This window comes from Erithacus rubecula, assembly GCF_903797595.1.
Source record: "Erithacus rubecula genome assembly, chromosome: 9".
NCBI lineage: Eukaryota > Metazoa > Chordata > Aves > Passeriformes > Muscicapidae > Erithacus > Erithacus rubecula.
Window position 1 is genome coordinate 26,542,369 of NC_136660.1, and position 25,886 is coordinate 26,568,254.

Consider the following 25,886-nt stretch of genomic DNA (forward strand, 5'->3'; position numbering starts at 1 on the left):
GGAAGGGAGAAGGGAAGAACAGTACTCAGAAACAATCAAATAACCTCAAATTTGAGGTCATGTTCTAAATGTAAAGTATAACTTTTTCTCCCCAAAAAGCTCATGAGTCCTTTTGGGGCAGGAAGACTTAAACTGAATTTGGAAACTTCGGTAGAAATTGCTTCCTCAATTCTTAGAAACATTGAAGTTCCTGAAAGCCCTACTTTTGAATTTAAAAATTGAGACTAAATACATTTGTCCATAGAGGAGGGGAACTGAAAGCTTCTGAGAATTTCATCCTTTCCTCTCTGCTAAGAACAATCATTATCAAAATGACCATTGGAAATCTAGTTTTTTGAAAAACTGTGGTGAGTTTGCCCATCTTCAGGACAGAGTGAGAGTATGTTCAGAATCTATCCATTCCAGCACTCACATGCCCTTTCCTATGGGAAATGACCCCTATCTTTATCAAGTTAAATAACCAGGATTTTCCTAGTTTTAGAAATGATGGGTAAATCAAGTATTCCAGGATGAGCTAATGCTTAGTGGGTTTTCCCTTGTTGATTCTTGAGAGTTTGCTCATCCAAATGAAAAAAAAAAAGATTCCCCTTGCTTCCAGTGAGGTTCTTAAGAGCCCCTAAAGCCCAAAAGGAGCAAAATGAGCATCCATTATTGAAAGCCAGTAAGCTTTCTGTTCACTTCTCAGGGTTGCTCCAAGTCTGTTCCTGGTTGTGGATGGCAAAGGACACCTTAGAGCATGGTCACATTTTCTTTTCTACTCAAGTGTCTGTCTCCCACCCCTCAATTTGCTTGCTACTCCTCCTCAGACAGGACAGGTTGGTCTGACCTCCCTCACCTCACTCATGAGATCAGTGCCTAGGCCCAGGAGAGATTTCATTCATCTTTCCCATGCTAACAGCATGGCTTAGTTCTGCTTTGTTGCCCAAAAAGTCAAAGGCTGCCACAATTCAGTCCCAAGCCCTGGTCTCTGCCCCAGGTCGTGCCCACCTCCAGTGGTGGGCAGCCACCCAAGCCCCTCCTCGCTTCCCAGCAAAGCAGCGACCCTCATTAGGAGAGCTGAATGCTCCCAGAAAGTACCACTGGGACAACTAATCAGTTGTAAGAGCCTATTGATCTGTTACATTTGTGCAAAAAGGAGGTTCTTTTGTTCCAGGGCTGGCACCAGGCTCTTGCCCCAGTGGGTTCAGCGCGTCTCCGGACGCTGCGATCCGGCGCCTCGCAGCTGAGTCTGCACAAAATCTGCTTATTACAGGAGGAGCTGAAAGAATCTGGAATTCACTAGTGACCAACCTCTCACTTCTTGAACAACTGTTCCCCCCTTCCTTTTGTTTCTGTTTTAATCACTGTATTACAAACGGGATTCAGGTCCCCCTTGCAGATACCAGCACACAACAGTCGACGTTCATCCCGTTGAAACGCCGGCACCGTTTGCACTGAGGGGTCAGTGGTTGCTGGGCTCAGTTCCTTTTTAAATCAAACTTGGAATAATTAAATCACCGCAGCAGTAATGCGAATGCAGATTTTTGCATGTCCGATAATCAAAGGGAGGAAAAAGTTGTCTGAAGCTGTTTTGTTTTAATCATATTTGATTTTTATTTTAAATGAAAGCACAAAGGTAATTTTTCTGTTGCTCTACCTGTGACTCCTTAAATCATCGTAAACGTGCATTATGATCTTCTTAAAAGAGTAAGAACATTCCTTGTTAATTAATTTATACAGCTGTCAGTACAGCTTTCTATGTTATTCATACTCTAAGTGTTTGACTGCCATAGATTTTCTAGCAGTTCCTGGCAAAGCTCCAGTGAAAGCCTGGGATTTATTAGGCTGACTTGGTGCAAAGTCTATTGATTGTGGCCTCGAGGGTAATAACTAAATAGAGCTGGAGCAACAAGTCAATAACACCATTGTTGCTACAGACTCCATTCACTTGAGGAGTTAGATTGTTTTACAGTGGCAAAGAGTAATCATGAGCAGATCAGCATGTTCAACAGGCTCTGTACCATGTTAGTGCTGGGGACTGTTTGAAAGCTTTCAGCAGGAGAAGTGAGGTGGGGTGCAGGGATTAGGAATCCTGTAAGCTCCTTCGTTAGGACTAAAAGGTTTAGTTTTTATCATCTTGCAGCAAGGAGTCCCCGTGCCCGTGTTGGTCCAGATGGGTGTTAAAATCCTCTGCCCATCAATCCATCAAGGCACAGTGGAAACCTGATTTTAATTTTGGTTGGGGATATACGTGCAATGTGTGCATATATGTGTGGATGTATGTCCATATGCCCTAGCATGATATAATATTTTAGCTAGCACAAGCTTCACCTCTGTGCATTAGTATTTCCTGGCAATGGCTGGAAAGAGGCTCCTATTTTCTTAAATTCAAAATGAGGAAATGCTTTTGTTTATTGCTCCTCTAATCCTCCCATGTGTTTATTTACTTTTAGAATTCTTTACTTTTGCGGAAATATATACAAACCTACTAGGGGAGAGATGTTTATTTCCTGAGAGTTTTATCGTTTATTTGACAGCCTTTGACAACTCATGTTATATTAAGGGCAGATCGTTCTGAAAAGTCAAAATTGTGAAGATGGGATTTTCAAAAACAGAATCGGATGATTTTGCAAGCATCTTGTATCCCTCTCAGGGAGCTGCAGAAACACTGAGTAATTAGAATTAGTTTCTTCCTAACACCAGTTAGTAGCAGCCTACTCCCTTGAAACATGAAAGATGGTACAGAAAGTAATAATATGAACCACATAACATTATAAAAAGGCAGATGTAATTATGCTTTGTAAAATGAACCAAGTGGTCAAGCAGCAGGCTTTTGTGTATTCAGCATTTCCACAGACTCTTCCTCCCTTCACCTATTTCTTCTTGAAAGTCAAGTTTTCTATTTTTGTAAATCATGTATCTAAGCCCACATTTCAGAGGTAATAGAAAACAGCAAAGCTTTCTTCCTGAGCCTGCAGTCATTTTAAAACACCAGCATTTTAGATACCAAAATTTCAATAGAAGGTTGATTTTTTAATGTGGTGATGACTATGACATCTGATGCCAGTTTATTAAAAATCTATCTGTCCTTTTTTTTACTACTTCTCTTTCTTTATTTTATCTCACACTATTTAAAGTGAAAAAATGAGTGGAACTAGTAAGGAAATCCTGTGGCCAAATATTCAGGAGAGTAGTGGGCTTCCCTTGGCTACAGGCAGTCCATTGAATTTTGTAGTCAGCATGTGCTGGGGCAGATCTCTGAGCAGGAGAGATGCAAACTGGTGAATGTGTCTTTCTTTCTTTCTTTCCTTCCTTCCTTCCTTCCTTCCTTCCTCCCTTCCTTCCTTCCTCCCTTCCTCCCTTCCTCCCTTCCTCCCTTCCTCCCTTCCTCCCTTCCTCCCTTCCTCCCTTCCTCCCTTCCTCCCTTCCTCCCTTCCTCCCTTCCTCCCTTCCTCCCTTCCTCCCTTCCTCCCTTCCTCCCTTCCTCCCTTCCTCCCTTCCTCCCTTCCTCCCTTCCTCCCTTCCTCCCTTCCTCCCTTCCTCCCTTCCTCCCTTCCTCCCTTCCTCCCTTCCTCCCTTCCTCCCTTCCTCCCTTCCCTCCCTTCCTCCCTTCCTCCCTTCCTCCCTTCCTCCCTCCCTCCCTACCTCCCTCCCTCCCTACCTCCCTGCCTCCCTTCCTCGCTTTCTCCCTTCCTCCCTTCCTCCCTTCCTCCCTTCTCCCTTCCTTCCTTCCTCCTTCCTTCCTTCCTTCCTTCCTTCCTTCCTTCCTTCCTTCCTTCCTTCCTTCCTTCCTTCCTTCCTTCCTTCCTTCCTTCCTTCCTTCCTTCCTTCCTTCCTTCCTTCCTTCCTTCCTTCCTTCCTTCCTTCCTTCCTTCCTTCCTTCCTTCCTTCCTTCCTTCCTTCCTTCCTTCCTTCCTTCCTTCCTTCCTTCCTTCCTTCCTTCCTTCCTTCCTTCCTTCCTTCCTTCCTTCCTTCCTTCCTTCCTTCCTTCCTTCCTTCCTTCCTTCCTTCCTTCCTTCCTTCCTTCCTTCCTTCCTTCCTTCCTTCCCTCCCTCCCTCCTTCCCTCTTTCCCTCTTTCTTCTCTTTTCCTTAAATAAGCAGAGAGCTTGGCAAGTTTCTAGTGCTTGCTCAGAAACTCATTTAAAACTTTGAGAGGAGTGAACTGAATTTAAACGACTCTCAGGAATCTCTTTACCCCCAGGCCTCAGTCGCTGCCTCCCATGGAAAGAAATGTATCAGGTGGTTCATAATCTGTATTCTGTCAGGATATTTTAATGAGAGGTCAGTAAATACATATATTTGGAAGCAAGCAAGCCAAATCTGGGCTCTTTCTTTATGACTGCCACCGTCAGATTTCAAACAGATGTATTCACTTTGAATGAAGAAATTTTATCTACTCTTCTTGGGTTCAACTCTGTAGTGTAGGCAATTTTTGACATACCAAACCAGCTCTAAAACTTAATTAGGTGTGGCATAGGAAGTAAATATACAAAAGAGGTTTTGCAGAAGTCTTAGTACTTTTTCATTAAAAAAACCAACATTGATTTCCTTGGCTGACTGAAGTATGAAGTGCCCCCCCTATGGTGACTAAGTAGGTCATGGAGGCACTGCTTGCACCCCACTTCTTTCAGAAAGAAGAGAGGCTGGTAAAAGAGAAAACCCCTTACCAAAATGTGAGGATTGACGTTTCTTTTGAGTAGTACTCTTGCAGTATGAACTGTAGATTTACAGGAATTAGAAACCAAACAGTTGAAGTATTCCTCTCCCCCTCCTCCTTCCTCTCCTCCTTTTTTAAAGTGTCCTCATCAATCAAAATCAACACAAATGAATAATGGAGGCAGATAGAATGTGAAGAGACAATAGTGGTGTTGTTCAGAATTGACGGCCATAAATCCATTGTATCCTAAAAGACTGCACCAAGTAAATACCTGCCCTTGCCCATGCCAGTTAGCCCACAATTCAGAATATCATTTAAGTGAGTGCTGATGTCCCATGGAAACTTCAGCCCATTAATGCTCCCTTTATTTTAGAGCACCAGGGCTGCAATGAGGCAGGGGTACTTGAAGGGTGAAGGTTTGGAGTGACAGGGGAGTTTTCCTCTCCTCATTCATTTGTTAATTTGGGATGACAGAAACAGAAATGGTGTTCTTATGAGCGGGTCAAAGGGGTTTTTTAGAACCAGCAGAAAACAAGGAGGCTGGTGCAAAGGAAGTTACAGAGCGCATCGTTTGAAATCATTAAAATTTGGTCCGAGCTGAGGTTTTCTGTGTAAGACAAAAAGGGGAAGCACATCTCGAGTGGCACTGCAGAGGCATGCAGAAGGGTGGAAAAGCCCAAGAGAAAGCAGAGCCAAGAGGATTATGTACCTCAGTTTCAGAGAGCGTGACTTGTGGTGTGGATTGGAGCCCTGACATTTCGATTCAGGTATGATACAGCCCAAGTCTCACAAGCTGCTCCTGTAGGAATTCAACACTGAGGGACGAGAGCCTCTGGGGTCACCTGCTCTTTCTGCCATTCCAAAATGCCAGCTCTCAAATGGAAACCTTCCTTCCTTCCTTCCCATTAGAAAGGTCCCTCCAGTTTTGTGTGCCTTTTGGAAGCAAGCCTGTGGGAGCAAGTGCAAATATGATTCTTAGTCCCAGGCTCACACGTTCAGGAGGTTTAAAGTTGCATGTTTTATTTTTGGTTCTTCTGTAATTGCAGTTTGTTTGGCAGAGCATGCCAGACACAGATCACTTGCTCAGGGCTTGTTAGCACCAACAGTGTTCCAGCTCTGTTAGAATCTCTACCTCAGCTGTATTCTCACATCTCTTATGATTTTCATTGTCCTCAAATTGAAAACTAAACCCAACCAATGGACTACCTGGCAGGAAGGATTGGTGACCTTTTGATGGGACTGGGGAATGCTCTTGGAGATCAGTGTGAATGAGCAGAGCTCCTGGCAGCACAGCACCTCACTGCAGAGGGGCTTGAACGTGCCAGTTCTGTTGTGAAAACAGTTTATTCAGTAGTTAGTGCCTTGACTTTTCTGTCTTTGTACTTCTGAAAGAGGATCTCTTGTAAGTGATGAACCCTTAGCCTTCACAAAGTACTGATCCCTCTATAACATTTTCTTAATTGAAGCTTAGAAGGAAAAAAAATATAGTGTCATATTTTAAGAGTGACTGAGTAGCACCTTTCCAGTTTGCATGCCTGTCAACGGGATGTCATCCTGGAAGTGTGAATGAATGACTCTATTTCCAGTTCGAGTTTCCATTCCTAGGCAAAAATAGCACCAAATACACTATACTTCCAGAACAGATTTTTTTTTAACTATATAAATCATACCACAGTAAAAAGTAATCTGTAGTTATTTCTTCATTAAAAACATTATATATGTGCAGTATGCAGTGAAAACTATGGAAAAGAGAAGACTCTGCTTCAAATGACTGAACAAAATGATAAGAAATAACTTTTCATTCTGTTCTAACTGAACTGAACTGTATTTTGTAAGGATAATAGTTAAATTTAACATTCCTCAAGTTTTCCATTGTCTGGGTTTTTTTCCCAACCAGCATGAAGCACTGAAGCTTTAAGCAGCCTGTCATGATGCTGGTGGTTTTTTGAAGAAAATATGTGCTCCTCAGCTGTTTCAGTTGCTGCAGCATTTGTGCCTTTTCAGATGACACTTCACCAGCTTTTTTAAATTGCCTAAATCCCATGTGCACAGTGATGAGGGCTGAAATTTTTAAGGACCTTGAAGTATCTAAATCATGGCAGAGGATAATTATCTCCAAAGATTTGATTCTTGGGTCTGATTCATTTAGTCTAGGAGTCTCAATGTCCTAATTATCTAACCTATTCCTTATGATAGGATTTGGGGTTTTTTTTGTTTGGATTTTTTCTGCTAACAGAAATAATTGATAAAGAGTTAGCAGAATATTCTAATGCTGTGCATTAGGGTTGGATGTAAGGTAGAAAGCAATAACAAGGATTATAAATAACTGCTTGATCTGTAGAATTCTAAAATAGCCTCTTAAATTTGATTAACTGTCTTAATATATGGTTAATCATCTAAATCCTTTATAAACTATTTGTAAATGCACCCTTGACATAAAGCATGACTCGAGTGTCTGTATTTTAAGAAACATTGAGGAAATTGAATAGTATTTCTGAAATACACTCAGTGTAACTGATAAGACAAACTTGGTGTTCCAGGTCTTGATTGTGGAAAGTCAAATACTTGCAGTTTCTGAATTTCCTTGTGAAAATTTGTTGAGCAAAGGTAGTGAGGAGTAACTATGCTCTTCCTCATAGCAAAGCAAGCAAAGGGAGGTAAACAGAAGAGTTACAAAATACTTAAAACACAAAAACGGAATGATTTCAGAATGGTTTGGACTTCAGTCCTGTGGTACAGAACCATCAGTATCACCAGCAGGGTCTCCTGCCCCCAAAATGCTCACTCCTGCCCCTATGCTGCATCCAGCTGCTTTCTTGTTTACATGGGCACTTCTGTTTTCCTGTCAATGTCTTCAGATTGAATTGATCTAGTGCAAAATATCTCTCCTCACCTCTCCACCCTTCTCATTTTTATGTTTCTTTTTTTATCCTGGATCAATTCCTTGATCTGATTCATCACATGGGCCCACAAGCTGTTGAGTCAGCACAACTGAGGCTGGCACGCTGTAAGGAGATGGCAGAAGTGAGCACCAGCAGGAGTACAGGTGGAGGAAGGGACAGACTTGAGCATGACTCCTAAAATTAGTATTGCTGCTGTTTGCTATGCATCTTGGAAACATGGTCTGGCTTGAGGCAGAGAATTTGAACTATAAATTCCCCTCTAGCCTTTGACACCCTTAAACTTTGCTTTTGCCATCTGCTAAGTGGGAATAACTCAAGTTACCACAGGGATGTAAAGATTTACTAGTGGTTGTTCAACCAATTAGCACATGAAAAATAGGGAAAACTGTTTTTTACACTCCTGTATTTTGCTGAATTAATTCTCCCATGCTAATGAACTACATTTCATTTAGAGTGAAGTAGTTGTTTTCTACTGTGTTCCTCCTATCAGCAATATGTTGCTAGAGCAAAGACAGGTCCCTGTTTTTGTAACCCAAGTGTCTCTATTTTTAGTATTAAGATGTTGGCTGCATTTCTTTCTCTCTCTCTCCTTTTTTTTTTATTTTATGTATATATTTATAGCTCTTGCTATTGGTAGAGAATTTCCTGCAAACATATCCATTTCTGTGGTGCTCTGCTCTGACATGGAGTCCTCTGTGTTCCACCAAGAGGTTGCTCCAGAATAAATGTCTGGTTGTAGGATAAGCCTGGTGAACTGTAAACTTTATATTGCCTTCAGCACATAGTAGATTTGCATGTGCAGGAGGTATTAGTGACTGGGCATCTGATACTTGGCAATGTCACAGACGTGAGTGACAGCAGAGATGCAGCCCCAGCCCCAGTGTCCTACGGAGTCGCTTCCTCTTTGGATAATTACATTCTCAGCTTTCTCTGCAATTTTAACTGGGGGTGGGGGAAGTATCTGTCCTCACACCCTCATTTGCAGAGGTGAGTCCTGTAACCATGCACCATTAAACAGCTGCCACAGCTCACCCATTTTACATAATGCTCATATCTGGTTTGCATTCCGAGCTGCGCGGGTCAGCAGGAACGCTACGTGGGGATCTGAAAGCAGGACTTGACCTGTGCTTGGGCTCTGCTTCACATGCAGCAAGGAGCACTTGCTCAAATGGATTCAGGGACTTCAGCAGGAATACTGGTATGCAGAATCAGGCCCCTAAGGATCCTTGGTAATGAAAGGTATCCTGTAACTGTAAGGTATTATTATGATGACTACTCTGGAGAGCACAGAGGTATTGAAGTTGGCAAAATGAATTACAGAGTTAAATGTATAAGTAAACCAAGAAGCGACTGATGTTTTTTGCATAGTAATAATCTTCATAATGGCTTCATTTGCACAGTTATTTCATTTTAAACTTAAGGCACAGTTTTGAAGCACAACTCAGTGGAGATTTTTCCTGTAATCTATAAACTTTAATGAAAGCTAATTGGAGGACAAATTTTAATCTAATTAAAATGTGGCTGCATAAAACAGAAAGGATGAATGAAGTTAAATGCTCTATGGGGCATAGTTTTCAAACAATGACTACCCTGAATACTAAGTCAAATGAAGCTTTTGTAAAATGATGATCATGAACATTGCCAGCAACAGAACAACCTTGAGAAACTGCAAATGAAAGTTTTCATGCATTTAGTTTAAAAAGTGGACATTTGACTCACAACCACATAAGGACTTTTTAAAAGAAAATAAAAAGCAACACAGTCTCATCTAAAAACACAGCAAGTAAATTAGCCAAAGGTGTACATTCTGTCCAAGTTCTCATGATCAGCAGATGCAAATGTTTGCAGTGCGCCGATGAGTTATGAGCCCTAATGAGATTTCAATGCTGAGCAAACAATAAAAATTTATGCATTGCATAGTTTTAGTGGCCTTTGGCTTCATGGTTAGTGTTACACCCTTTCAACAGCTTCAGTAATATAATATCCAGCTGGCTTTGGAGGTAAGGAAAATTTTAGGGGTGAACTGAAATTGTGAGAAATAACGTGATTGATTGCTTTGTCAGAATAATGCATTTCCACGGTATAATTGTCCGTAGTAATCTTAGCCTGGGTATGGATACATAGGTTCTAGTTATGTTCAGACACAAATTTTGAAGGATTCAGGTGAAGAATGGCTTTTCCAGCATTTGAGCCAGACTGTTTCCTGTGCTGGGTACATGTGCAGGGGTCTCACAAACAGCCCCTCTGACAAGAACATTCCTGTCATAGTCTGGCAAACGGGAGAATTGAGAAGCTGCACTTTCCCCAACAACTGTCGAGTCTCAAGAAAAGAAGTGGAGCACAAGCACAAAAAGAAAGGCACAATAGATATTGAAATAAATGTATGTAGTGGAGAGTGGGGGGATGAACCAGTGAATTCAACTGGTGCAGTGTGAGAGTGAGCTCAAATGAGTTAAATTTAAAAGTCCCATTTGTGGGTTAGGCTGTTATGCATCCAGAACCTCCACCATAATGATTGCCTGCATTACCCTACATAATATTAAAATCTTAGTGTGTGATTAATAGCAGATTCCCTGCATACGTGTCAAAACACACATCTGCAGCAAATCTGCCAGTATATTTCTGTGCTAGTTTTACTTTGGGGCCATAAAGTAATTCCTGTTTTGTGAATGAGAATAAACCTATTATGCACTAGGTTAGCTACACCCAGTTTCTTCTCTTCAGGGAAAAAGAGCTGCTTATTTGATACAGCATCTCGAATTTCAGTGTTCAGAAGTGAGTTTAAGCCTTGGCTAGATTTGCTTGAGCAAGCTGTTGGGATTTGCCTTCACCATTTCTTAGTTCTGTGTTTTCCAAAACCTTCTGTGCAAAGAGTATTGAGAAACTTCTGGACAGCAGTAAACTAGTGGACTTAATTGCAAGGTGTTTATTGCTAAATTTGTTAATGAGTCAACATGCAAAAAAGATATATTTATCCCTGTTTCCTCTTAAAGTAGTAGTAAAAAATAACTTCAAAAAATCTTTTTCTTAAGCTTTTTGGTGATGCAGTTTTGCTGTTCACAAAAGCCCTTTTTCCCATCCACAAATAGCTACCTTTCACTTTGCCCCAAGGGAACTGAACATAGCTCAAATGAAGCTTAAAAAAAAAAGATATTTTTCCCAGTTGTAACTCAAAGCCTCTGCATATTCACACATGCACACAAAATAAAAAGGAAGATGCAGAAGCATTCCTGCAGTCTGCCCTCTGAGAAGTCCTATCGACCTGTTCTGCTCCCCAAAATGAAAATAGAACCCCATGAAAACAACTTAAAGGACAACAAGGAAACATTAGGAAAGCAACATCTGTTTTGCATTCTTGGCATCAAGTCTGTCCTTGCAACACGGGGTCTGACACAGATGTACAGGGTTATGACACCACGGAGCACTGCTTGATTTTCAGTGGTGTAACAGAGCAGAATCAGGGCACTGAGCTCTTACAACTACACAGAGCTGTGGCGCTTGATCTCCTTTGCAGATGTGGGACTCAAACCCCACTGAAGTTTTAGGCATCTTTCCATTGATTGATGCAGACTGTGGAGCAAGTCATATTCCTCCTCCAACCATTTAGAATGTATTATTGACTGCACTTTCTCATCGTGTGTGTTTTTTGCTGTCTGTAAAATCTCACTGCCCAGGTGTGTTCCACTCAGCTGCACTGCGTAGCCAGGCTCAGAGAGCCTTTCAAAGGATGCTGCATAATTAACCTCTGTAGTTTATAGCTAAAATAAAATAGTAGCAAGGAGAGAGACATTTAAAGGTGCTCAGAAAGACAAAAAGAGCTGTGATTTAATTGGAGATAATCAATAATAATGTAAATTTGGGACGCCAGAGTTGCCACGAGAGCAGCTGTCTCACCGTGACTAGTGGGATGGCACAGACAGCACATCTTTCCTCGTTTGGTTGCCCATCCATAGCTGTAGCAAAGTTAGCTCACCTCACCCCTGGCATGGCTTCAGGTCCCCGTGGAGCTGTGCCAGGTGCTGGTGCCACCGTGCAGTGTTTTCACCTGCCACTAGATGTCTGTGTGGGCTCTGAAACCTTCTCGAGGGGCTGATGCCCCTGGTAAACACTGCAGGCAAACTGCAGCACGGGCTGTGGGGAAGCCTTTTAGTCTGTGTTTGTAATTATAACAGCATTACTTTAATTGGACCTGTGTTTAAAGCAATTTGTGCTGTTTAAAACTAAATTCCAGCCTTTCTCATCTGAGGCAGGTAAGGAAAAGGTGTTTTTCCTGGTTCACATCTGTTGAAGACAAACTGCTTCCTTTCTGTTCATGTGAAGAACTGAAATGAATCTTAATATCATGAAAGTTTTGGAGGAAGTTTGCTGAGATGTAAAATAGGTTCTTTTTATTCTGAAATGGTGAAATAACAAAATATGGAATATCTTTTCCGTAAGTGAAGACACATACATCAGCATATCAGGGCTCATGGAGGAAGGTATGTTAAGATGTTAAGTTCAGTATATTAAAGGAAAGCAAAGAAACAAACAAAAAAAAACCCTCTGGATCTGGGCATAGAAATCTATTTCCCAATTCTGTTTCTCAGCTACCCACTGGCTGGCCAGGGCAGCTGCACCTGTGACCAGCTATTCTGCAGATATCTCCCAACAAAAATGCAAAAGTAATCAGCATATGTTTGACTTTCATTTATCCCTGTCACCCAGGAATAAGATACAGATAGTATCAGGAACAATGAAAAGTACATTCTGATATTATTTTCAAGTTTTTTTGTCTAGACAGAGAGGAGCAACTACTGGTATCTCTGTGGAACAAACAGCCCCACTCCACACACTCACATCCTAGGCTGAAGGCCAGAGGGAAGTAGTAGGCTGTCTATATTAAAAAAAAAAAAAAAAGTTTAAAACCACCACCCACTCATCAGGTGACTGGAGACTGTGGTTGTAAAATATGCTGCAGGCAGAAGTTCTGAAAAATCCCAGAAAGTGTTGAAAACATCTCTAAACAAGGTATTTTTCTCCTGCACCTTTCTTGCTAAAGGTCCCAATTGCTGCCAAGAAAGCTAGTGAGAATGTTAGCTGCCAAATAAAAAATTTATGACAGTGTTTGGCAAAGGATTGTATCACTGCTTGTTTTATACATTTCCACAAGTCTCTTGAAGGGCTGTTGGACACATACAGCTCAGTGATCAGTGCTTTATCTGTTCTCTAATATATTAAAAAAGCAAGTTCCAATAAAGTATGATTTAAACAATAGATTTTTTTTAATTTTAATAGTCTCCCATAAGCACTTGCTCTGGTGAGAATATTATTTCTAAACAACATTCCACATACTAAAATTGTTTTAAAAGCCCTTTCCCTGACAAAGTTGCTTGTACATAGTCAAAATACATGAATTTTTCAATTAAAAATGTATTGCTTTTGGAATTGTGCTTGTTATATGTAGGAGTCTGAACCAATAAACCGTCTGTTAAAACATAAAGAAGTCCATTCAGTCAAAGTTGTGTCTGCCATTTATGTTTCAAAACCCAAGAAAATAATGTGTTTGTGTTGCATTGCTCACCAATATCAATTAGGTTTTTGGCTCTATCATTAAATTAATGTTAGGGGAGAAAATTGTTCCAGTGGATTTAACAGCAAAAAATTGTATTTTTGAATACAGGGTTATAAGCACACTGACAATAATTATTAAACTGGCCAAAGCTGAAGCAACACCCTTAAAAATATTTTTCTCCACTGAAGGAACAAAATGGTGTGTCTCAGTCTTCTCAAACCCGTTATCAGATTAGGCTTCCAGCTGATAATTAGTGCTGTTTAACACAGATCTCGTTGCTCAGAAATCTCAAAGCCTGAGCAGTTTCCTTTTTCTCATTATCATGTGCTGCTGGAGGTGGGAGCTGGAGCTGCACCATTTTGTCAGGAGACAAAGAGCCTCCTCCTCTCCCTGGTGGCCAGGAGGTGGTGGGACACAGCCCTGGCTTGCTGTCCCCTTCCAAGGGGACAAGAACAGCCATCCCCAGGCTGCCCCACAGCTCTGCACTGTGCTTGTGCCTTCGTGGCACAGCAAGGGCTCTGGAGCAGCACAGGGATGCTGCACGCCCTGTGTATGCTGTGCATTTCATGGTGTTTGATATAAAGTGCTCAAGACAGACCAGCATTAAGAGGATTATTTCAGACAGCATTAGGAGTTAATTTACAGAAGATTAGCCCTAAATCAGGCAGATATCATAAGCAAATTAGCATCAGTTGTAAGAGATTCAGAATCAAAATGTGTGGTGGTTTTAGTTTTTCCCTGCATGTGCTCAGTGGAAGAGTAGTATCTTTATTAGTTTCCCACATTAAGGTGTTACATCTCAAATAGTGAAGAACAGGTACATTTTTTTTTTCTACATGCACACTATTTATTATGATGCTGTTTATTGGCAGTGAAACTGCTTAGCTCCAAATACCCTTCCTCTGCTGAATATTTTATATTTCATGCCAATTCTTCATTGAGTAATGTTTTGTTTGGCCCTAGAAATGGTGTCTCCATGGTGTGTTACAATATTTTAAATAGGTAATATGCAGCTTTACTTCACAGCAACACAGTTAATCCTTAATTTTTTCTGTTAAAATGAGTCACATTCTAATGCCAACTCATAAAAATAAAGGAGTGTATAAAATGCTACATACCAGAGTGAAGATTACAGGTACTTAAAAATAGCTTCCTTAATATTTAAGCTTGTAAATTATAAATTTGTTTTATTTCCATAGAAGTGATGGTTAATTTGTATTAAAAAGCAGATTCTGTTCTTCAATCAGTTTTCCAGAAATATTTTTCTGGCTGTAGACAGACAGGTGTGAGCACCTATCCCATCCCTTCTCAGTATGGCAGTTTTGGGAATACTTGCCCAGTTAGTGGAGAAGATGGTGAAATATTTAATCCTGTGCCCTGAGTTGTCCTTGGGATTCTGAAAATTTTGAAGTCTACGAATGGCATTCCCACCTTTGGAGAAATTTGTGTTCTGCTGTGCAAGAGATGAAACTACTTAGTCTTTAGTGTGCTCCTGAACTCTTAGGATTTTAGCAGAGGAGGGAAGCCTGGGTGGGTTTTTTTATGATTTCTTCTCCCTCTTGATGGACCAAATTCCTCTTGGCAAGGTTGGCCTGAGGTGGTGAATGTCTCCCTGCCTTCACTGAGACAGGGATCTCTTGCCTTCCAGGAGATCATGGAGATCTACCCCACCCAAGGCAGCTGTGCCTGCAGGACCTGCAGGGGCTCTTGCTCTGTGGCTTTGTGCCCTGTGGTTTTACCCAATATTGGGATGCTTGACGTGGTTGTTAATCCGAGGTCATGGCAAAGTAGAGGCTTCTCTGCTTCCCTAATAGAAATACTGTAACATGCTGAAAAGAAAATACTTTCATAGTGGCAAGTATCTCCTGACAACTAATTTGATAGTTCTCTATCAGGTAAACCATTTGTGAATACATCGATTCTTTTTATTTTTCACTGTTCTGTCTTCGCTGTTCCCAGGTTTTCTCTGAACCGGTTGGGCAAAAATTGATTTTTATTTGTTCCACTGGCCTTGTGGAAAATTAGCTTATGAACTGGTTTTTATAGGAAGACTCAAAGCGCAGAAAAGGTTGAAAAATAAGCCTATAGCAGTCAAAATTGTTGTCTGAAATGTCTTCAGACTGGAAGGCTGAATTTATTGCTCAAAACAAGTACTAGCATTGTGGAGGTGTGCAGTCCTGCTCATTATCACTGGAAAAGGGGGAACCAAAAAGCACAGTAAAAAATTAAATTTTAATAATGCTAGTGATATTTTCTAAATCCTTCTTGACAGAAAGATTCTCATTATTTTTATCTGTCTCAGAGTAGGCTCTTTTAATGCCATCTCACAAATGGCCTTAGCCATGATTGTTTTCCTCTCTTTTATAGCATTTGAAAAAAAATGAATATATACCAAAAAAAATATTCAATTCTATCATTCAAGAAGTGCCATGAAATGGTAACATTTTGGATAGCACGTCTTCAGGAGCAATTGCTGCAGATGCCTTCAGGTTTTTACAAAAGAGGTCAACATTGTTAAGACAATTGTAGGAAACTTGCCATACAGAAAGATGCCCAGTCAAATATGGTGTAATAAGAAGGAAATAATGCAAGAAGAATGTGTGTGTCCAGTCTCCAGCTTTGTCACACCTAAAACCTTAGATTAGTCATTAATTAAATTGAGGCACAGTGAAAGACATTACTTCCTTTCATCTGTTTGAGATATATCTTTTAGTGTCTTCTAATGATTATGGGAGTTGATAAGATGCAGACTTTTGACATTTTTGTTTTCTTTAAATTGCACAGAATGTAAATTTAACTATATTTATCATAAAAGCCAATATGAGATCATGTAGGTTCTTGTCATTTTATAGCTTGCATGCATTTCTTCTGCTGGAGAAATAATTGCTTTAGCTTTGAGTGCTGACGAGGGGGTTAGGGTTTTTTTTTTTCCTATTAACTGTTTGGGGACCAGGTTTCATGTACCCAGCGTGCTGAAGAATGCCACTGCACCAACAGCTGGGCTATGCACCCTCCCTCAGAGCTCTTGCTAAAGCTCTTGTAATGTTTGCTAAGGCCTATGGTTCTTAGTCATGCTCAGGTGACTGAATGTGTGATTTGTTCTTCGTGATACTTCAGTACCCTGAGAAAGGCTGGTTGGAGATTAAGGCAACCTTGACTCCTTCCACTTGCAGTCGCCACTGTGCGTGTGATTGTGATTTGGGCTTGCCAAAGGGATCTGGTGCTGCCTGTGCTTTGCATGAAATGAGTCTCTCTCCCGTTTTGTTGGTGAGTTTCCATGGCCCCAGCAGCCTCCTGGTGACAGTCATAACCTGACTGATTCCCTCTGTGGAAGGAGGGGACGTGGAGATGGCAGAAAGCTGAAGCTGCACCAAAACATGTAGAGAAAAGTTCCAGGTCAGGGTCTTTTCATCCTTCAAAAATGCCTTCCCATGTGTTTTAGAAATAATCAATGCACAAAATCTGGCTGGTACAAGATTTTCAGCACCATTCTGTTTTGTGTTTTAACCTTTAGTCCCACATGTATGAGGTCTTTGATCAGGCTTTCCCTGTTACCACATTTGATTTCCAATCATTCCTGTAGATCTCTCTCCTTCCTAGGCCAGTCAGTCTCCTCCCAGTCCTCCACACACACCCCACTGATCATCTGGGTACAATTTTCACTTCCTGAGACTGCCAGCTCCTTGAGAGAAAGCTCTGCAAGCCATGATAACCCTGATGGCTACCAAATAACTTTATACTCCAATGCTGTTCATTTGGGATGTGTTGCAAGATTTCTATTATTAATTAAATCTCTCCATAAGTATTTTAGCCATCAGATATAATGAAAATATTTTTCAGTTTTAATCTTTTTGACAAGATTATCATAAGATGACACAGCAAGGTAAAAGCATAGTTGAGTCAAGGAAGGCCAATGTGTTTCGGCAGGCATTCAACCAAGAGAGGGATATCCTTTCTTTTAATCCTCCAGAAAAATTGTCAAAGGAAAAGTATATTTGCTTCTGGTCAAAATTTATTGTGCAAATATAGGATCCATTAACAGGAGATGATGGATCAAGGTCTTTACTGGCTAATTATTGATTAGCATCTTCTGCTTCACTGGTGAGTTTCATCCCTGCAGTATTTCTGATTAATGGGAGATTACACACACTTTACAATATGCTAACACCTTTCTATGTGACTCTGCCTTCAAACTGTCTTCTTGGGCCTCATGTTCAAGCTTTTAGAGGTATCCATTCCTGTGCTATAGGCAGCTAACCTAGCCAGCTAACCTAGCTGACCAGCACTCAGGGTGTGCATGTATGGCCAGGAGAAAGAGAGGGCAGTTCAGAGCAGGATTTGAGCTTATATACAGAGAGCTGAGAGAGATTAGCTAGATATAATTTAGATGTTTAAAGTGGGATAGTGTGACTACTTCCCTGCACCTGTTATTACATGAGTCATTCTTTCATTCAGGGCCCAGGTGGAAACACATTGATGTGGTTTGGGTGTAATATTATAACTAGAGATTGGTATCCATGTCATTACAAGTAGACAGCCTCAGTCCTTAAGACTGAACTTTAAAGCTAGAGGACACAGCACTGCACAATTCCTCAGCCCTATCAACAAAATCTTAGGCACCCTGTATGACCTGAGTCTTTCAATAAACCCTGCTAGAAAATCAGCTAGACAATGTCCATCCTTTCTTATTCTCCATCTCTCTGGTTTTGAGGGTTTTGTTTCATTATCTGTTCTGTTTTCAGCAATTTTTAGTGGATTTTCCCAAGTTCTTACAAAGAGGCACCTTTGGGAAGAAATTCAGAGAGCTTGAAAGAGGTTTCTGCTGGGAACAGTCTGCAGATTGAAGGTGGACCTCAGGAAGTGTTGCCTTTTTATCCCCCAGTAAGCCATGGGGAGTCCCATCCCCTCTCCACCACCCCCAAAGCCTTTTCACATCTAAATATACAATGTAAATTACAATGTAATTAGATCTTCTGGATTGAGAACATAAAGACTTGTACTTATTTTCAGAGTTTGTGGTGGGGAAGAGGAAAAAAACTTGAGTGTTTTCCAAATTCCTCACTTTTTCCATGGTCAGCTAGAAGAGGACCAAGGAGTCATGCAAGTTCTGCAGATATTTTTTTCACTGGTATTTCTGTTTGCTAATTTCAGTCGTTAATGATGAAAAATGTCTCAAGTCAGATACTTCCAGCCAGCTGCAATTCTGCTAGGCAGCATTCTCTTACTCTTTTATTACAGTGGGTTGCCATGTCTTTATGTTCTTGCCACAGCCTGTCTCTTCAGTTGCTTTTATTTAAGAAAATCATTCTTGAACCTGAAGATGGGAATGATTGAACAGCCCCCAGATACCCTGAACTTGAGATTTATCATTATGTATTTAAGGCCCTGCTTTACCAATCGTAACATTTTATTCCCCTGTGTGGGGTTTAGTGCTTCCATCTGAAAACTCATCATAACAAGGATGTCCTTATATATAGTAATAATTGTGTCTGTCCAGAAGCTATATGAGTGTAGCTATATTACTTTAAATGCACATTTAATTTTCCCTGGTATGTTTTTGCCTATGTGACTAGACCCACACTTGGTGTTTGTTTGAATCTACTGATTTGCACATGAATATTGGACACTTAAAAATCACTTACCACTGATTTGCATGCACCTATTTTCTTTCATGTTAGCAAAAACTGCCAATCAGAAATAAAAGGGCACAAAAAATGCAATAGCCAAGTATTCAAAGTGACCATTTAAGATGTGATTTTGTGTACAGAGAACAAGGCTTTCTGTCCAGTAAACTGTTAGGAATCACTTGTAGTTAAATCAGAAATACATATTACAGTGAAACACTGTTGGACAGTGCTCTGGCATCAATCAGTCTGTGTTCTTGAGGACACTATTTTTCAAGATGCCTCCTTTAAGAATAAAGCCCTGTGTTGTAATGAATGTGTTCTAACTGATCCCTCAAGCCATTTGTTTGGTTTGGGGATTTTTTTTTTTTTTTATTTGTATCAGTGTCAGAGTTGAGCTTCTGTAGGAAATTTTTGTAGTATTTTATTTGTAGTCCTCAAGTTAAGGAGCACCCAGCGTCTTCACTGGTTCATTTATATCCTGCATTTTGTTAACATGTTACCATGATTGCTAATTTTCATGACAATTGTTATTGTTCCATCAGTGCTTAATGGCAAGGCATCATTATTCAATGCTGGTCAATCAGGCACTAAGACATGTGCAAGACATCAGGCTGAACCCATATAGATGTCGTGCACTCCCCTGCTAATGAATGCAGTTTTATAAAAAGGTTTAAACACGGTTGGCATCCTTAATGTAAGGTTTGCAAAAGCTTATTGGGGAACTGCTTTGTGTTTATACTGAGCAGAGCTAAACATGGCACAAACAGAGCTGGAGCCATTGTGTGAGTGTGTGTAAAGCCATGGACAGGCACCAGTCCTTCAGGGGTTTGAAATGTGGAAAGGCAGCACCATTTGTGCCAGGGCAGGAGTGAGGGGAACAGGATTTCCAGGAATATCAGTGTTTGGTAGCACATGTGGGACTTGTTCTGCAGAGCTGTGGTTGCCCTGTGCAGCAGGGAGGATGCTCAAAACAGGTGGTGTCCTGAATTTGGCACTGGCTGGAGGCACCCTCCAGCACAGCAGATTAGGCACTGTGACCAGAAGGCAGGATAAAGGGTCAGACATCTGGAAAGGTGGAGCAGAAGGAGATTTAAGAGGGATGTGCTTTCTGTGTTGGTAGTGCAGAGTGCTCTTCCAGTGCATCAGTTACCATCACCCTTGCATCTGCTTCAGTTGCAGCTCCTGTGTGGTTTTGCACCAAATATTTTGGGCTGCTGTCCATAATAAACTAGATGGAGCTTGGTTTAAAAGCACAGATCTTCTAACTCAAAGTAGAATGAGCCCTTGTGCTCCTAGAGGCTGGAGTATGAAAGGAGCAGTAGACATTAACGAGCTCCCTTGCAGGGCTCCAGCAGAACTTGGTGTGGATTCAGTGCCTAAGCTGCATCAACTAAATGGTTAATTCATCTCATATCAACAGCACTGTGATTCATAATGTAAACTTGAGGAATCCTTGATGTTTCAGTCACACATTCCTCTTAATTTGGCCATGCATTCTTTTAAAGCTACAGTGTGCTAACTTAATAAAATGCAGCATGCAAATGCACAAGTTTTTGCCTTCAGGCATTTTAGCCATGGATGTTTCAATGGGTGTCTTCTTTCAAGTATATATTCTTTCCTAAATTATTTACCCTGTAAACATGCTTTGCATTTTCAAAGAAAAATCCGGGCTTCCTCATTCACCAGATTTTGTTGAATTTAAGGTGTAATAGAGATAAAACACTATCATCTGCTTCTTGTGAGCATGTTAGCCTTTGGGATATTTTTTTGTAGCGAGTGTTAGGCCCCAATTTCTTCTCCTTTGGTATTATCACTCCCTCCCCCACTTAAATTCCTCGATGCTTTGCCTAGAGCAATACCCACTGGCAGTGTCTGGCTGTGACAGCACTATAGGCTTCCCTACAGATGGGTCCTGCCAATGCCAACCATTGTTCTACAACTGTGAGCTGGCTTGACTGTCTTGGATCACTCAAAACCCCCTTTCCTCTTCGTTTTGTCTTTCCTCTGAAGGGTCGTCCTTGCCTGTTGACTCTGAGATCTGAAATGAGCTGACACCCAGAACTTGTGTTCTCTGTCTTAGCAGCAGCTCCCAGACTCAGATTTCAACAGGCACCACTGTGTCCTCCTCTGGACTGTCCTGCTGCTGCCAAACAGCTCTGTCATTCTCCTCCCAGCCCCATCCTTTGGGCAATATGCAGTTAGTTTAATTTTACTTGCTCACTTGAAAGGAAAACAGTAAAACTCAATGTTACTCTTTTTTTAAAGATATAAAATTAATCTTTAACTGTGGGCTTGAATATTAAAAGTATATAATGCTTCAGTGTAGGAAACTGTTGATAATATCAATCCTATTTCATGATTAATTTGTTCCTTTTAATATGATATTCTTTTGCTGCACTGTGCAGACTAATTCAGATTCCTAGAAATTGAACTTTGATATATATTTCCTAGATTCACACCGTAAGTGAACCTTCAATTAGCAGATACAGGTGGTGGCTTGCTTCACTCAGTGTTTTCTTGAAAAGGATTTTAGAGACCTGGACACTGATTAAGTAACCTTGCAATCAGGTGTGTACTGACAGGGTATTAAAAATGAAACATTTGGGGAGACTTGATGCTTCTTTTTAATTTTCTTTAGTCTTGCTTCTCAGACGATGCAATGATTATTTTGGTGGGCCAGAGAGAGGAGGAGTTGATTTAAACACTCAGTATGTTATGTATGCCTTTGCCTAACTATGTGTTAGATTAAGCGAGTTTCACTCACAGTTAATCCTTTGTAAATTAGCATTATGGATGCCTTGGGGCCCACATCCCACAAATAAAATGGTTGTCAAGCCAGCTGCACTGTGTATTACTTAAGGCTGAATGTTTTAAGAGTTTTCATGCTTTTAATCTATTTCACTGCTGAGTTTCAATTTTGCTGAGTGTCCTTTCAGGAGTGATGAGGGCGAGTGAGTAAATATATGTTCTGGTTTTCATGCATTTGCCTGGGCAAATCGTTTGTTATCAGGTGTTTGGCAGAGAATGTCACACCCCGCCACAAAAGAGAAGCTTGTAAGTTCAGGTGTTAAATTGAAGTGCAAACCAACAAGAACCAAAAGCCCTTAATTAGCTTTATTTTGTTAGCCTGCTACACTTTTTTTTTTTTTTACTTTTTTTTTTTTTAGGGAAAAAAGAGTGAGAAACATCCCTCCCTCCTCCTCATCCTTTTGGCAGAGTAAATATTGCCTGTTAAGTTTGAATTAGCTGTCATCGCAGAAGAATTAATGCTGTGGTTGAGCCTTTCTAGTGAGGAAGGGAAAAATAAACGAGACAGATCTTAGTTCAGCTTTAAGTGATAAATGAGGACAAAGCAGCCCATTCATCTCCTGCTAGGAAAGTGGACACAAACACTAAAGCAGTTTTGCGGAAGACGTGTCAGCAAATGTGATCATTTTGTAACCTGTCAGGAGGATAGAGAGCTAGTCCTTTTAGAGTGTCACAGGGGAGGGTGTCTGTCTGATGTGACAGTTTTCATCCATCCATTTACTGCTTTTCCTTTAGGTGGGGGGTAAGCAAGGAGAGAGCTGGAGTTGGTTAAAACTGCATTTTTCTTTACACTTTCCAGTATAATTTATATGTATATCCACCCGCATCCAAATGAAAAACATTTACCAGGAAAAACTCCCCTCTGCTCTCTGGAGTTTCTTCTCTCTTTCACTGTGTGAAATATGCTCGTTTTAACACATTACACTCCCTGTCTTCAAGTTGTACTTGGTTTGATGTTTCACAAAACACGGTTTTACCTCTTCTGACCGTTGTTTGGTTCTTGAAGACTTTGTTTTATTTTGTTTTGCAGAAGCGTGAGAAAAAAAAAATCTATAACTTGGGGTGCTTTTATTGCATTTGGTTGTCAGGATTTTTTTTGCTATATCATTCCAATTCTGATGATAAGCTTCATGTGCAAGTATGTTTTACAAAGGTCCCTATTTGTGAAGAGCCTGTGAAAATATTCTTCCTTCTCTGTGAAAATGGAATAACAAACAGTGAAATCTTACAATCCAAAATCCTCCCATAAAATGCCTCAATTTCTACTGTGTCTTGATTAAATAATTTTAATTGACCTATTAATTTTAGGAAAAATCTGTAATGATGGGATGACTCATTTTAGAAGCAGGAATTTCTCCCAATAAATGATTGAAAAATTTTAGGACTTTCTACTTCTGGCATCTTTTTATTTTCACTAATCTCCATTTTTTCATACTGCATAGAAATGTAACATTGCCTATTACCATAAGTAAAGGTATGCTACAGAGACAAGAGATGCTTTTACAACATAAGCTTCACAGTTTGACACTTGCTTCTTTATATCATCCTTTTCTTCAAAACTCTCTTTTGTACTTTTCCCTTGGTATTTTAGTACAAGTGAGTATCTCATTGACATGTGTTTCCTTGAAATCTTGTTCCTTAATAGTAGAGTCCCTTGAAAATTAATAAATTGTTTCTTTTCAGATTAAAACCACTGTGAAGATTTCAGAATGGTTTTAAAAAAATATAAAGATATTTACTATTACAGACCACCCTGCTTGGATTGCATTGACTGAACACTATTTTTTTTCATTTGTTCTTAGAAGGTTAATAAATTGGAACATAATTTATTTAATTTATTCTAATATGTATATAAATGTATGCATAATTCAGGAAAGTCTAATTCTTTATTGAATACAAAAGTTGGATTTAATAGCTATATAAAGATATGGTTGGAAGCACTGGAAATTGGGAGAAGTAAAAAATAATCAAGATACACAGAATGGTGGAGGGGATACTGAATTTGTGGGCATAGTCTTTTCTCCAGTCTTTTTGTGCACCTCATTTTATAATTTTTATATATATTCTTCTATTTTTATTTATTATGTTTTATTCACTACAGTTTTTTTGTCTCTTCTGCTTTTTTCCAGGATCATCCAGAACCGGATTTTGATCGTTGTTCTGGCAGTCATCATCATCTTCACCACCATGATGGCTATTTATTTTTCTGTCAGGGGACGCTGATATCTTTGTTCTTCACTAAACAGCAACAAACTGCTTGTTCTGAGTAATTAAGACAAAGTGGTCACATGAATCATTCTCTTGCACTGACAGAGTCTCCCTCTCCTTTCCACTCTTCAACTCAGGTGCAAGTGGTGTAAAATATTTTGTATTATTGATGGCATAGTTGATGGCATGTGGGACTATTTTTTTCTTACATTTTTGTCCTTATCTGAGTGTTTTCAGGATCTTAATATTTGTTGGAGTGAGGGCTTGTTCTGGTATAAAAAGACTTAATGTGTGTCGAATTCACCCACAGACAATTAGCCTGTAAGTTGCCAGAGTTTCATGAGGGAAGAGGGGTCTTTGCACTTTTCTTGTGCTGTGCAGGGTGTATGAATATCAAGCAGTGTCTGACCTTCTGTGATTTAGAATATAAGTAAAGCAGAGACCAAATGATGTAGAAAGTGAACCTGTCTCCTGTGACTAACTCCCAATCGTGCATTATCGTAGTAGATGTAACCTGGTTAGGAACAGTACCTAGTTTCAAAAAGAGAGCAACCTTAGGAGGGTGTTTAATATATGATGTAAATCCAAAACTTAATTTAACAATTTTTTTGTTTAAAGTTAGGCTTTCTTTCCTGCTTAGTCAAAGCAATTCCACTTTCATCAAGATCATGAAAACACATCGCTTACCTAAAATGTAGTTGTGGCTACAGCCCATCTATTGAATCTCTTTTAAATCTTCCAGTGTTGATATATGTACTGATAAGCATTACACACTAGGCCCTTAATGAAGATATATAAAGATACTTATCTATTTGTTGCTGACTGAAAAGAGATCCTAAGTAATAGTTCAGCAACAAATGAGTGATTATAGTGCATTAAATAATCTAGATTTTTAATACTGGCCTGACTGTGCTGAGACTGCATGTTGGAATCTTTTGAGTGTATTAAATTCTGATGTGATATTCCCATTTTTAAACAGAAACTGTAAAAAATATTAATTTATATATGCTTTTAGCTGATACAATATATCATAGTTTCATCTAACTGTGTGTAAATGAGCTGTTTCTCTTTTCCTATTGGCTCTGCTTCTCCTTTAGACAGGTTGAGGTCATTTAGCTTATATTTAAGCTTGCAACTCCAACAAAGGTCCATCACTGATGATGTGATAAAGTTCATATTTTTATAATAACTTTTTAATTAATTATTTGCAATCCCTTACAAATATTGCAAATGGAGAGTAATATTAAGCCCTCGAACTTAAGCCATAAAATGTTTCCAAAAGATGTTCAAAGAAGTAAAAATCTGGTGACTTTTAAATTCCCCCTCACATTAGGCAGGAGCTGAGCACTGAATTTTCATGTGTGCCTTAGTACTTTTGGGGTTTTGGCATCCCTGTGGACTCTGCCAATTTGCTCTGCTGTCCCTGGAGGCTGATTTTGGCCCTGAATGTGTTATTGTTTTCTCTACATGGAAACAAATAATTCCATTAAAAGGATGTGGTACTGATGCCACAGCTAAGACATAGTAAGAGGGTGATAAATGAAGAATAAGAAGATCCACAGGAAAATGCTACTCATGGAAACAAACGCAAGCATGTGGGGTCAACTCTGCTGTCTGAGTGTTACTTGCAGCTCCCCACAAAGTTCAGAAGTGGTTTATGTGCTGGGTTTCTCTACCAGCTCATGTCACTGGCCGTAGGATGGTGCTGGAACAAAAGTTCCTGGGTAGTCCAGGCCCAGGTTTCAGGAGATGTTGCTCTGTGCAGCTCAGTCATGTTCAGCTCCTCACCCTGATGGCCCTGTGCTGTCAGAGGTCGTGGCACTGCCTCCTGGGGCATCCTCTCCCTTCATCCTTGCCAGGTGTGTGGCATTTACAGAAAGATTTGGATGCTCAGATTCCAGCCTTCAGGCACAAAACTGAGCGCTTTGGGTTGTGTAAGCAGAGCTCTGGCCATTAGCTTTGAGTGATGGCACTGAGCTGAGTTCAGACAAATTAGGATGAAGCCTGGCAGCATTAGCAGATATTTATCCTCAGCTCGGCAAATTAGGAGATGCATATTTTGTAAAGCAGAAAACTGTCAAGGAGGAAATCTTAAGCTCTGTCTGTTGCCTAGACATTCTCCGCATTGCCTCAATAATTTAACTATCATGGG

General features: G+C 40.2%; 1 protein-coding gene across 4 annotated transcripts in view; it reads left to right on the forward strand.

The window, feature by feature from the left end:
* Positions 1-25,886, forward strand: part of VTI1A (vesicle transport through interaction with t-SNAREs 1A) — a 257,598-nt gene that overhangs the window by 230,555 nt on the left and 1,157 nt on the right. For all 4 annotated transcript variants that reach the window (XM_079313240.1, XM_079313241.1, XM_079313239.1 and 1 more), the window contains one exon: positions 23,656-25,886. This exon is cut by the window's right edge and continues 1,157 nt beyond it. In XM_079313240.1, the coding sequence (XP_079169366.1) occupies positions 23,656-23,749 (94 nt within the window). In that variant the 3' untranslated portion in view covers positions 23,750-25,886. The remainder of the gene's footprint in view (positions 1-23,655) is intronic.